The 14536-nt window shown below is 33.9% G+C and overlaps 2 protein-coding genes across 42 annotated transcripts in view; one reads left to right on the top strand and one right to left on the bottom strand.

The window, feature by feature from the left end:
* LOC128165370 (ankyrin-2-like) overlaps positions 1-4273 on the top strand; it is a 102595-nt gene extending 98322 nt beyond the window's left edge. For 39 of the 41 annotated variants that reach the window (XM_052829813.1, XM_052829837.1, XM_052829836.1 and 36 more), the window contains 4 exons: positions 1134-1229; positions 1332-1418; positions 2048-2093; positions 3491-4273. In XM_052829813.1, the coding sequence (XP_052685773.1) occupies positions 1134-1229; positions 1332-1418; positions 2048-2093; positions 3491-3692 (431 nt within the window). In that variant the 3' untranslated portion in view covers positions 3693-4273. The remainder of the gene's footprint in view (positions 1-1133; positions 1230-1331; positions 1419-2047; positions 2094-3490) is intronic. The other 2 variants (XM_052829805.1, XM_052829816.1) reach the window with 2 other exon arrangements.
* Positions 4274-6632: 2359 nt separating this feature from the next.
* Positions 6633-12286, bottom strand: LOC128164476 (complement receptor type 1-like). The gene is made up of 8 exons (XM_052828318.1): positions 12152-12286; positions 11181-11378; positions 10738-10929; positions 10084-10272; positions 8980-9180; positions 8436-8633; positions 7432-7623; positions 6633-6976 (listed from the first exon to the last, which is right to left on the bottom strand). The coding sequence occupies exons 1-8, from the start codon at positions 12228-12230 to the stop codon at positions 6948-6950; spliced, it is 1278 nt and encodes a 425-aa protein (XP_052684278.1). The 5' UTR covers positions 12231-12286; the 3' UTR covers positions 6633-6947.
* Between the last annotated feature and the right edge of the window lie 2250 nt (positions 12287-14536).

Here is a 14536-nt window from a genome sequence, read left to right as displayed (position 1 = left end):
TTGTTTAAATGTGAAGCTGTAAGCCCGCTCATTTCATTGTCATTGTTGTAAAACCCAGTGTTTTTCTGTTCTTTTTCAGGTGTTGTAATCATAATTTTTTATATTTTCAGTTTTAACTTATAATATGGGTGATTTTAAAAAAAAATCAACATTTTAAGTTTGCTTGTTTTTTCTCCGTACTTGATGATTTGCTATCGTTTTATTCACAATATGGTGAACGTATGTTGGGTATCTGTAGGGCTACTATTTATTATTTGCATTTTACTTCTACGTCATATTATTTTATTTTCACAGCAATTTTTATTTCATTTCAGGTTCTTTTGCAGTCTTGTTAATTTTTGTGTGTCCTCTTTTTACTTTTAGATGCAGAGAAGATACATATTTTTTCCATTATCCATTATGTTTACTATGTCCTGTTTTATCATATATTTGAATATCGGGAAAACAAGCATGTTCTTTCGTCAAACAATCTCTGACATAACTCTAAAGTAATGTAAAATCCATCAAATAATGAATGACAGGGATATTTTTTTTCAATCAGGAAAATGCGTATTAATGAATTTGTGTTTGCAAATTTCAACACAGCTGCATCAATTAATTATAAGAATTGTTGTTGTATTTAATATTTATCGCTATTCTGCCTTTTGTGTAGTGTGTCATGTTAGGTATTGTTGTTCGTTATGGTAAAGGGTTAGCTTTTTTTATTCATCCCTCCGGGAGCGTAAGCATGCTGTTTAATTATGTATTGATTATAGGATTGGTTAGAAGTCTTGCGTGCTCTAAATAAGTCCAACCTCGGTAGTTATATGTTGTTTCAACGATAATAAGACTACCGTTAATGCTAGATAATGTGTGATACAGATGTAACTGATGCTAACTATGTTAACACCACGTAAAAGAGGGGTTCCTGTTTAGAATGTTGTCTCTGAGATGTTTGAATGGAATTAATTTCACCAAAGTATCGAAAGTGTGATATTGTGTTTTCGTACGGAAAGTCGTTTTATCATGAATCAAAACGTGGGTGCAACGGGAGTGAGGAGAGGTTGATACTTTTTAGTTTGTTTACATGTTGCTTTTTTGTGGGAAATGTATGCATTCTTGCGAAACTTACAAGAATCTTTTATCTACAATAGCACCTCAGAGAATAGCTTCAATAGATGACGATGATTTTGTTGAGTATGACGTCACAGAACATCGTGAATTGATGCATGGTATACCTGAGCATTTCGGTAAAGTTGTATTCAGTTTAGCTGTTGTCTACCTTGTATTTGATATTGACTTCTGACGAAATGTTTTCCCTGTTTATGAGATGATTGTATGAATTTTGATAGCCCAAAAGTCAGGACCAATATACATAGATCCTGAAGCAATAGATTCAGAGGAAGATGAGATAGTAAACTATCCACAATGTACAACAGGTCAGATTTGTTCAGATGTCGTCTTCTTTGATGTTGTAAATTTTGCTTCATTTAAAAGGTGTCGGTTCAGTGCACTACAATCTGTTTCGGACCTCCCATTCCTTGCTTAATTGTCCTTGCTATTCGAATCCACAGTTGGAGGGTTTATTTTTTGACACGTGTTGGTTTTCAATCTCAGTTGTTGGTGTTTATACAAAACAAAACTGTCTTATTTCAATGCATACCTGTCAAGTTCATTGTCGATATGTGTTATTAAAATTTAACGTAAGTATAAATTAGATCTGCGAGCTACTTAATTTGTGACTGCATGATGACTTCTTATGTAAGTATTTACTTCTTTTGCACGTTGAAAAATTGTGTCAATATTCTTTTTATTTATGCATTTCCATCATAAATAAGATTTGAGGCAGTAAGATCTGATACAATATGCATAATTTTGTGAGTAATCGTTTTAATACAATGTGAATTACAAAGATAGTTATTTTTCGGTTGATTTTCAAAATCATATTAAGCATTGGCTATACGCACAAGAAAATCAAATCTTGGTATTTCTTTACCATGAGTTTTATTAGTGAAAAACAGACTTATGAAATAGGGTACTTTGATGTAGTGTATAATTCTCTTTACAGAGGATTCTACCGATGGAGCTGAAGGAGGAGACACCGAAACTCATAGGTAATCTGAACTCACGATATACATTATGCATGATTTGGCAGTCTATATTTTGTTGAAACATGAAAGATGGAAATTAGGCAGTAGGAAGACGTGGGTTGAAATGATAAGTACATATTATGTACTTTCCAAAACAGATGTTTACAGACACCGGTTATACTTATTAGGGTTGCTAAGTCTTTTACCTTAATTAATGTTGCGAATTCATTGTTGTTAATCCTTTAAAAGTCAGTGTTGAAGCATGTTAATATCACTTCATCATGAACTTAATGGTCGGGCTTGTACAAGTAATCAATACTTGGGGGGATTAGCATTCTAATTTACGCCCAAGGGCTGATTTTTATAGCTTTTCAGGGAAGAGAATGGAAAAGACGGTTATTGATTTTGTTTGGCAAAATATAGACCACTGCAAATTAATGTAATTGCTGCATGTGTTGTTTAGCTTGATAGTATTTGTTGACGAAAATCTTCAATATTTGTACGCAGTTGCTATTGGTAGGGAGAACTGAAAATTATAAGCTTAAGTCGGAGTGATTGGGTTGATGCGAGTCGTTCGATGAATTTTGATTTATCAAATGTGATGACGTGTTGATTTAACGTGGTAAAATAAAAATTCACTAATTGACATGTTCATTGAATAGTTTTGGACTTTAATGAATAATTTTAATAGACAGTGTTTACTTTGGGAGGGAGGGTATCAAGAATTTACGAGATTATGCAGAACACTAATCGTCACCTTATTTCAGAAGTTGCATTTATCATAGCATTTCTAGAATTAGATATGTAAAGACCCTCCTTAGAATAAAAATGTAGTTTAAAATGTTATCATTTTGAAATTACAAGGAAGTCAATGCTGTTGCATATTGAATACATAGGGACGTATGACTTTCGAATTTGAAACATACTTAAATGAATAATCATTTTTAATAGTAGTAGAAAAAAGACTCTTGAGTCAGAGCAACTGCAATTCAAGTACACGTTGAAGAAACACTTTATACGATGTTGGCATTCATAATTATCTTTTCCCAATTGTTAATTGTCATTAATTGTTTCCCAAAGGAATTGACCCAAAGAAGGCACATCGTGCTATATTACACGCTAAAACATTGTTGGCATACTCATTGGTTTCCTATTTAAAAAAAATTTCTTGTACATTTTGATAGCTTGAAACATATTGTCGTTCGCAGTAGTCTTTTCACATCGGTTGCCTTTTCAAACAGTCTGGCCATAAAGAAGGCACATCATTAGAACTTGAAGCATTGTTGGCATTCTATAAACTTGTTCTTCTTTGTTTCCCATTTTACGTACAGACTGACTATGAAGAAGGCACTTTATTAGAACTTGAAGCATTGTTATCATTTTATATAGTTGTTCTCATATGTGTCCCTTTTTCCATGCAGACTGACCATGAAGAAGGAGATCCACACCCGGACCGTGATGAAGGACGGCAGGGAGCAGACGTTCGTCCACGAGGAGGCCCAGATCGAGCAGGAGGAGGAAACCCCGGAGGAGCTGAAGGACAGCATGCAGCAGATCATTGACCAATTCATGGAATCTCCCGCCCAACCTGACCAATACAAAGCCCTTGAGCATGACGTGTAACGGGCCAATCGCCCAGACTGTTCACTGTCACAGCATTAGACGTTTGTGTCCACGTTTTTCTTCCCGCTAAATGTCACATGATTTTCTTGTTCATTATTATATTAAGGATTTTTAAAACATTATTTAAATGCCTGTCTTTTGGATTTAGAATCATTATCATTCCACCGAGTTTTTGCATTTCAATTTTAAGAAGCATCGTGCGTTTCTGTCATTTGGTATTTTGTAATTTAAAATTTGTTACATTGTAGCATTGTTTTCGCATTGAAGGCTTTAAAGTTGTATAATAATATGTAATATTGTGTTACACATTAACAAATAATCTGGATTATGGTGATGTGTTTTATATTGTATTAATGATAATAATTGATTGGTTTCATAGTGACGATGTACACCTAGTTATATTAATCAAAATGCTGATAGCATGTGAACAAAAATTACGAGTTTGTTAAAGTAAGATGACTTCATTGTAGTGCTTTTGTACATGTCTGTTATTTGTATAGCTACCGATATTTAGTCAGTATGTTTTAATTTGATTTTTATAAATTAATCTGTTCCTAAATTAAAATTGCTTTATAAACTTACTTGGTCGTTTCTGCACTATATATATGGAAACAGTAATAAAGAATAAACGAGTGAACGAATTAGAGAGAAAACATCATGCAGTTATAAACAAAAGGAAAATAACGCAAATTACCAGTACGGAAAAAAATATTCATGTTTAATTGTATAATTTTGAGAACATTTCGTCTCGGGGTGTGTGTTGAAATGTCTTTACCGTTTTTCTCATAATTGATAAATTTCCTGAATTACAATCGACATCCTATAGATAACGTACAATTTGAATTTATACATATGGTTCGTTGTTTTGCTGTTGACAAATACTAGAATAATTAAAGTTAAGCATCAATTTCACATGTACTTTGTTGACAACTAGCCTAGGAGTATTTCGTTAAAAATCACACCCGTCGCGATAAATTTCAACAATCGGGAATAATGCCAATTGAGAGCATAGTATAGAAATACGTATCAATTGACATAAAGAATAGGAAAATGTAGACGTTTTCAGGAACTTATACCACCTGACAGGCGCGGTACACAATAGTAACGTTGTGAAAGGTAAAAGCAAGATCACATTATGAAAAACACTCGTCTAATTGAAGAATCAATTGGCTTGTATTTTTATTGAGTTTGTCAACTCCCATGACAATGTATATTTATGACTAAAGGTATGAGTGATCGGTTCTAATAGATTTTGATTCAGTCTCTTTTAAATTCTAAAGAACTTAGGAATGTGAATTTGCCCTGCCATTATATAACCATAGTGAGGTTTTTTTATGTACTTTTAAAGGTAGTCCATCCATAACTATCACATTTCATATCTAATAAATTGCAAATTTGATCACTAAAAACTTAATCAAAATACTGAAAGTACTCATGGGAGTTGAACCCAATCAAAAAATAAGTTAGACTCGGTTAAAACCCATTCTAACTGCGTAACCACTCGACTAATCTATACATTAATGATACTGGGGACATTTAAAACAGCGTTCTGTGTATTTAAAGGTATGATAATTTTCCCAAAAATTATATATTTTTTTAAAAATATCTCTTTGAAACAAAAATCGGAAATGGCAGCTTTCAAAAAAATGTGTGTCTTTAAACGATAGGATTAAATAAGTGTTAATTCAAGGAGCCAGTTTTTCATAACAAAGAGGACTCTACTTTTGTAAAGCGTGAACTATACCCCATTTATCTGTGTAACCATTTTCAGATTTATATCATGGTCTTATTAAGGTTAGTACAAAATTTCCAGAAAAAAATTCTACTCTGATTTATATACAAAGTTGCATGCAAAAAAGATTTACCTTAAATTCTGTAACTTTGATTTTACAATTTTATCTTCAGCTCGTTTAGGGGAAAATAGTATAGTAACTGCAACACCTTCTATAGAAATGAAATTGAAGCCAAAAAACTTTTGTAGAAACCAAATTTGAGGCCAGGAAAAAATTTGAGACCACGCCAATTTGAAGCCAGGTTTTAGAGTGTGCCTTTAAAAAGTGCGACAAGATGAATTTTAAAAACTGGTCATTTTTTTTTTAAGGTCAGACGACACGTTCCTCAATTTTATATAACATTTTCCAGGAAATTGGTAATGATTTACCGCTAGTCTGACAAGCTTTCTTGCAAAAAATTAGGATACCTTACCAGGCATTTCTGCAAAATACTAGAGAATGCCATTTCCTAAATAATTTTCTTGAAAACGTGAATTGCTGATATGAAAATAATAATACAGCACAGCGAAATTCACTATATTGGGCCGGGCTTTGAACTCACAACCTCTAGAATCTACGCTCCTGGCAGAGAGCGAGGCAGCTCTAACAACTCGGCGATCTAGGCATATATCCATATACAAGTAAATTTTAATCATTATAAAAATCATTATAAAAAAATAATTTTTATTGGAACTCTTTATTATTTATATAGAAATAATAGAAATTTGCTTTACATTGAGAAACTACAGATCAAGCTTGCGAATGTTGCATAACGAAGAACCATATGTGCAGAAATAGATATAGGTGAAGATGATATACTGAAATACACCTACAGTATGAAATGTGGTGATAACGAACAGTGTCTAAAATCAAAAGTCCAAAGGAAAAATACAAAACAGTGGCAGATCTGGAGCAAACACGGACCTTTCAAAACATTCGAGGTATGATCAGATTCCATAAAGAGGTGAGCATCCTCTGCTGACCCGCCTGTCACACCCGTTGTGTACCCTGTGTCGTAATCGAGAAAACGGGAAAATTCGTAGACATTTCGGTGATTAACAGCGGCCTGACATATCATGAAAATCACTTAAATTTTTCACTTCTAAATTCTTAAATATAGAAGAATAAATGGTTTTCAAAACAAATAAATAAATGCAAACGCTAGTGATACATGTATACATATGGATTTATTACAGGCACTTTGAGTACAGATACAAGCTCAGGTTTCATGAATTAATTTTATTTTCAAATCAGTATTCATTTGTAATTGAGATACATGTATTAACTTAATACATTCGTTGAGAGCGAAGCTTTGACGTTAGAATGTCTTTCTCCGAAGAATTCTTGTTTTATAAACTGAAAGACTTTGGTTCATTCACGATTAAGCGGGTTTAATTATCTACTCATCTGTCATTGTGACCTTTTGGCAGAAGGTCTGTTGGTTTTCTTTCTATTAAGCACAAGTTTTTATGTATTGAACTTGCTATTTCACTGGAACAAGATAGGAATTAGCTGCAAAAAAATCAGAATAATTAAAAGATATATGTAAACAAAGGCATTCGATTCATTTTAGGGTGTACTGCACACATTTTGATTGACTGTTATTACATGTACAAGCATTTAACTTAATCATAAGTTAAAGTGAAGCATTAACAACATTAAAAACTGTGTCTCATTCTTTATTTGTTTTGAAATCAAGTTTGAGATAAAAATATCAATTTATTATCCATTTTTTAAAGAAAATTCGCAACTTTACAAGTGTATATATTAAAGCCTCATACGTAGAGAACCAGTTTCAATTATTCATGTACTCAATAAAAATGATAACGGTTATCATATTTTGCTTTAAAAATATATTTATTTTTTTAAATCTTACCGGCATATTTTGCAACAAATGAAAGATTTTTTTTTAACTTTTAGTCTTTTGCTTTGGATTGACACAGATTAAAAAAGATGTATGAGCAAACCTTCACAGTGGCACATCATCCCCATAGGTTCCAATCGTCCCCTTGGCATGCAAAATACATTGTCTGCACAACGTAGGAAGTAACCATGGTAACAGTTGATGAAGATTCTAGTTCCCACGTCCACTTTGCCGCCAATACTCGGCGTTGTGTACATACCTTCTTGGTGTAACGATCTGGTATCACAGTGACTTTCTGTTGTATGACAAAAGTCAAATTTCAATTTGCTTGAAGCACAGCTAAAAATCGGATACTAGTAGTCGTCAATTATGAGTGAAAACGATGAAAATTGCACAACTTTTTTATAGTACACATTTTGAATTGCTTGTGATAATCAGGCAAATTACATGTACATGTACATTGTATGTAACTTTCAAGGGGAATAATACACTTTATTCGGGAGAAAAAATGTTGTAACTCTTAACATGTTCCTCGCAAATCTCAGAACAAATCAAACGCGGTTCTATTGCGTTAAATTTTATCACCGGATGCATATAAATTCATACAATTTTACGGTAAATCGGCGCAAACAGACCCCTCTCTCAATTCATTCAAAATAGCTGCGATGTGCAGTTAGGTGAAATCCTTGGAAAATAGAACATAAATTCATCTTCCAATATATACATTTGTAATATATCCCAATAAGAACCTACGGAGGAGCGAAAACGTTCATTTCTATGTGAACTCACTCATGGGTCAAAAGTTCATATCTATGACAACAAAATGATTACCATTATCATGTTTGTTAACAGTAAAACGTGGCTATGTTTCTAATTCTAAACGAATTAACTTAAACATAAATATGAGAAATAAATAGGAATGTTAAAAAGTTCACCGGATATGAACTTGGTTGGTACGTGATCAAATCTTCCAAGAAGACTTGGGACTTCATAGGGTTTGATCACGTGATCACCCAAAATCAGATAACATTGCATTTTATTTCTTAAATAAGCTTTGATTTAACATAGCTAACAACATTAAAGAAACAGCTAGCATGTCCCACTTACGTCCACACAAAGGCAGAGACGGGGAATCGTACTCCCAACCGTTCTGTGCGCATCTCGCGGAATGTGACCCGTACACCATTTGTTCTTCCCCGCAATGAAAGTATACTGTCTCATTGAAATCATACGAGTCCTTGTCCGGCGATACATGCATTAATCCATATGTTCCATGCACCAAACTGTCCTTGCTGCAACTAATCCCTGGGAAAGAAAATAATCTAAGGATTAAAATCATTCCGTTTAATTGGGTTTTTTTTCGGCTATACTGAGTTACCGTCTTAACTTTTCTTCTAAGCTTTATGGTAAACAGGTAAAGAGGACATTCGGATTTTTTCGAACTTAAAATTTATGTGCTGAAGTTCATGAAGTTCATAGTAAAAAAAAAATCACTATGATGGAAGAGCAAACATTGAAACAATCGTTAATCTAAATGTTGATATTACTTTGCTTTTGAAAAACAGTTACACTTCACTGTATTGCAATTGTGATTAACCGATAATTGAAATCATATTTACGGTTGCTACGCGTAGATTAAAAAAAAACTTGCTTTCACATTCTGTCAACAATCCAGTCCCCTCCAAATCCCCAGTGGGTAGACATTTTACCGAGCTCGCACCCCGAAGACGATATCCTTTTTCACAGCTGAAGTAAATGCTTTCTCCTACCTCTAATCTACTCGGATCTTCTTCTGACATATACTGAACGCCCGAGAGCCGATTATAGATCCAAGATGCATCGCAATAACTTGCTGCAAAAAAAGGAGAAAAAAATATTGAATTACAATTATTAGTTTGAAAGTGTTTTAGAACGTAAAAGGATGAATTTTGGGTGTTTAGAACGGATGTACCGCTTGCGATTAATGGAGAAAAGGAAAATAACCAACGGAGTAATTTGTATTATTCATACTCATATCTTTCTATAAATCATTCATTTTCAGTGTACTGTGGGTAAAATATCGTAATTATCTGACATTATATTAAATAACGATAATAGATCCTGTGGCGTTTCTCCACATTACATATATATGTCTTGTCATTTAGTTTGCTAATTTATTTTAACCACCTGGCAGGGAGCATTGTTTTTGAAAGGGGCAGCTTCATCCAAAAAAGTATTGGGAGGAATAGTATTCCTTGTGTTCTTTCTTTCTTGAATTTCTTATTTTCACTTTTAATAATAGATGCTCCCAAAAAAGGGGTAGGGGGGCAACACCATTACATTTTCAATTTTTTTTTTGCATATTTCAGAAAAATGTCTGCTGCGAAAAATAGTTGGGGGGGGGGGGGGCATGACTCCCATCTCCACCCCACCCCCCAACGCTGCGTGCCTGACCATTATAAACGGACCAACCTAGTACCTGATACCTTGATACCTGATTCCTGATACCTCGCTGTTAGAGTTACATATTTTCTTGAATATCATAGAAGAATATAGTCGGAGACAGTTACTGCTGTATGAATAGTCCGTCGTAATATACATGTAAACATACAGGTTTACATTGATCCCTTACTTAATTATGGTTTTCAAAAAAAAATTATTTAAAAACAATCGAATATTTCGTCATTTACTGTCGTTCTGAACCAAAGTTAACACTTTATCCATTTAACATTACCATAGAAACACCTAAAGACAATTTTAATTTTGTGAAATTTACCTAAACATGAAGGGTCATTCGGAGCTTCAAAGTTTTGTAGGCAGGTCGCCTGGGATGATCCTTGTAGGGTGTATCCGTCCCTACACTGTAGGCTGACCGTCTCGTTGTAAAGGTAACCCTCCTTGTCAGGTGTCACAACCAGGTGAGCTACATTCAGAATGCTGTTTGTCTTGTGACACTTGATTTCCGCTTGATTAAATAAAAAATAAATATATACATATCGTACAGTAATTTCATTATCGATGAAACGGAAGAGCAAGAAAATGTTTCGTGAGATTAGGCCATGCCATTGAAAAACGACGAATTTAGGCCTAAGTGTTCCATTTTCCAACACTTATAAATTAAGGTTCCTCCACACCCCGTGACCTGTGCTTTTTTCGGAAGTACGTCACATCATGGCAAAACCAAAGTACTGTTTGACTCAAATATTGCTCACTTTGTCTTATTTTGTAGCTCAGAAGGTTAGTAATCTTACTGCCAATCTGCAGGTTCCGGGTTCAAGTCCGACAGGAGCTTTTATTTTCGTTGACTCGCACAAAGTTTTTATAAATTTTAAATTTTTCAAAAAAAGTACGGAAACAGGAATTATTATTCTCTAAATATGGACTTGTATCCCATTCAGGGAGGAGAGAGGGATTCGTTGGCATGGATTACCTTCGCATGCAAGATTGGAGGGAACATCAAACAATCGATCCTCCGTACAAGAGACAGTAGATGGACCTCGCAGAACGAACCCCTCGTTACACTGTAGACTAACGACCTCGCCGTAATGGTACTCGGTCCTTTTAGGTGTCACCGTCAGATGAGCTTTGTCTAATTGGTCGAACCCGCAGCGAATTCCCAAATCTAAAAGAAAAACAATGTTTTTTATAAATTGTTGTAAATACATGTGTATGATTGGACTGCATTGTTGAGGTGCAATTCTTTGCCATACATCCCCACCTTCCCGAAGTATCAAGTGAAGCATCTTCATAATACAGCATACCAACGCAAACATTCTTAGAGGGATGGACAGAGAATATCATTAAGTAAGGGAATTTCTGAAACAAACAAAAAACTGTACAGAATGAAATAAGATTAAAAATAAACGAGTTTACCTTTACAGAAGAACTCTCCAGATATAGAAATGCGACCATCAGACATGCATTCCCCGTACTCCTGGCCGTGTAAGGCGTAGCCCGGAAGACAACTGAACTGTAGGGTCCTTCCAAATTGGATTTGCGTCACATTGGGTGTATACACCAGGTTTGGATCACGCCTGGACAAATATGCCACATCGCAGAACTCACTCTTTTCTACAAAAGATAAAAGGGAACAAGGATTGAAGGAAGCTCATGCACGGATCCAGAAAATTTTTCCAAGGGGGGGGGGGGGGTGGGGTGTTGTTCCGACGGTTATTTGAGTTTGCCGGAGGGAGGGGGGGGGGGGTTCAAGGCATGTTTTTGGTAATTTTGTAATGTAATTTAGAGAAAATTGAATTTTGTAGGGAAAGGAAGGTCCGGACCCCCTGACCCCCTCTAGATCCGCGCATGCAGCTTATAACAAAACCATGTTTGGTATAAATATTCAAAGACCTAACGAATATCTATATTCGACTTAGGTTCTTAATTAATTGGTGATTGTTTACTAACAAGCCACATATTATATTTAACTATTGTTCCAGATGATGACATTTCACTGATAAATTATCAATGTATTATCTTTACTAGTCAGTAAGATCCAAATCAATGGCGAGGAATTAATATCCGCGTAAAATTGCGAGAAGCATGTCTCGTTTTTAAAATCTTCTATTTTTCTGATATAAGTTTGGCGCGCGCAGTTTAATGTTTTTGCGATATAATTTGATACAAAACGGTGGAATCGTGGGGCGTAAAATAAGGAATTTTCAGTGTAAGGTTGAGTTTCTCGGTGTGATTAGAACATTTCAAGGCTAAGATGGCAGCTGGATTTGATTGAATTTGATAAAACTTTAGTCCTTTGTCTTGTACATTACAGTCAATTTTTAAAATTATTTTACATGTAATAAGATTTTTACTGATATATGTAGAATTTCAAAGAACAATTTTACCTTGGAGATAATGGCAAGCGTTGATTTTCCACAGCGCACAGACCAAAACAGCCTTCAACCATTGGATACGATGGGCCATGATTCAGATGCGTTCGTGCAACAATGACGGAATCTTCCATCTTTTATATAAAAATCTACCCTGGTAACCATAGAATGAGCAGATAAGAAATCCATCTAAACCAATCAGCAATGGAGCGAAATGAGTGACAATTAATGATGTTTCTTCCTGGATTAATTTCTAATGAGTCAGTGGACTTTTAGGGAAAGTTTCAGACCAAAAAAAAATTTCTAAAACATGTGGAAGTAAAGTGTAAAATCATGTTAGTATTTTATTTATCAACTTCAGTCTAGAGACAGATGCTATTTTATATTACGTGGATTTGTGAATTTATTGTTGAAAACGTTATATATTTTGATAAGCCTGTTAAAGTTTTCGATTTTCCGAGTATACCAAAAATTTCAAAATACAATAGAATAATAATTCCTATATTTAACATCATAGATTGCAAGATTCTAATACCCCCAATATAGTGAAAAATGTTTTTTTTAAAATACACTTAAAAAAAGAACAGTATTTTTTACAAGCTTAAAAATGAATTTTCATTGAGAAAAAAAAAAAGAATTAGCTATTAATCTTAATCAACAACACATACAGTTCCATCCGTAATCCGAAACACAAGTAATAAGAGAAATATATCTTGTCTTCTCACATTATCTGCAATCGTAGCATTGTATTTGAACGCCAAAACAAAATTGTTTTAAGTTTACTGAAAAGATTCACGTTCCAAACATCAATACACGAAAATGAAACCCTTATGCCAATTAAGGTTTTATATAGGAAGTCGTGCTTCTATTTATTTTTTTCTAAGTGATGGGGGGTTGTTCTTTTACTACGGTGGATAAAAACGTTTTGTCTTGATGAAGATCTAAAAGAGCTGTTTATTTACTTATCCTGTAATTTGTTTTCGTCCTTTAATTGTGTAAATCTCTGTCAGGTACGTATTGGCTGTCACGTACAGTATGGCTTTAAACTGTTAACACAAATTTTGTGTTTGAAAAAAAAAATTAGCCTGATTTTGATGACGCGCATCAAAGTAAATATTGTAGTCGTATTAATTTCCATCGAATACCAAAATTAAATATATTCATATTTTTCTCATTTTTGTGGATTTATTTTTTGGTGGATAGGTGAGTGGGGTTGGGGTCAATCTAGGTTAAGGGCTATGGGTTCTACGCACCATGTGACTTAATCTTTTTTTGTGACAATACCGAACATTAAGTTTAAATCAAACGAAAGGTAGAATATCATAGTTTATGAAATTAATAGGGTTTTTTTAAAAAGAAACTCGCCCCTTGAGAGAGTATGGGGCACATGTAGATACTAATGTGGATAAAAGTACATTATAATCAAAATACTTTCACAATTTTAAAATTTTACAATATTTGACCAAAAATATCTTTTAAAACTTTTTGGACAAGGTACATTGTAAAAAGTTTAAAAGCCCTAGCGGGATTCGAACTCAGGATTTACAGTTTCGTAGTAACGTTCTAACCCATATGCGCTACGCTATTGGTAACAATTTCGAAAAAGAAAACTTTAGTTAAATTATGCTTGATTTTATTGTTTATTTCGATTTGATGTAGGTCACAATAAGGAGGTGTCCCATACCAACATACATGTACTTAAAACCCCCAATAATGAATAACGCATATCTCAGCTGCCAAAAAAAATGCATAGTTTTCCTTAGGATAAAGTTTGGGGATTTTGGTAACTCTTATAGAAATTTACCTTGGTCGTTTCATATCGGATCCAAAACAAATATATACGAGTACACTGCATGTGACATGACCATAAGCAGTGAAACCGAAGGTAGCAATTAAACGATTTTTGGACACTATCTAGAGAAAAAGTTTTACCCCATGGACTTAAATTTCACATCGTGGTAAACTACATACCAGTAAATTACATGTAAGCTGCACGTTATTCAATTTATTGTCATTTACTACCTATGAAATTACTGTTAATGAAATTTTTGCTGTACAATATCTTTTTTATTTGTGTCTAGTGAGTGTTAGAAACACAGCGTTGCTCGCATTAATGACGGTTTAATCTAACATCAGCTTTTTTGTGGCATCATTCTGATATGTGGTCGAAACTTTATTGACTTATTATTTTTTTAAATAAAAACTTTAAATAGGGATTGGTCGAATTTCGGAAAGGCGCTCTAGTTTTGGATGTGTATTGTCTAAACCATTAACATATACATGTAAGTAAGATGATTATTTTTTTATTTAATATTTTTCATATCACATTGCAATTTATACAATTTTTTACGTCAGAAAATAATCCATCAGATATATCTTTAGAATACAAATGTTTTAATT

Source organism: Crassostrea angulata, chromosome 10 (assembly GCF_025612915.1).
Source record: "Crassostrea angulata isolate pt1a10 chromosome 10, ASM2561291v2, whole genome shotgun sequence".
Classification (NCBI taxonomy): domain Eukaryota; kingdom Metazoa; phylum Mollusca; class Bivalvia; order Ostreida; family Ostreidae; genus Magallana; species Magallana angulata.
This window is presented reverse-complemented; position numbering and strand designations above follow the sequence as displayed.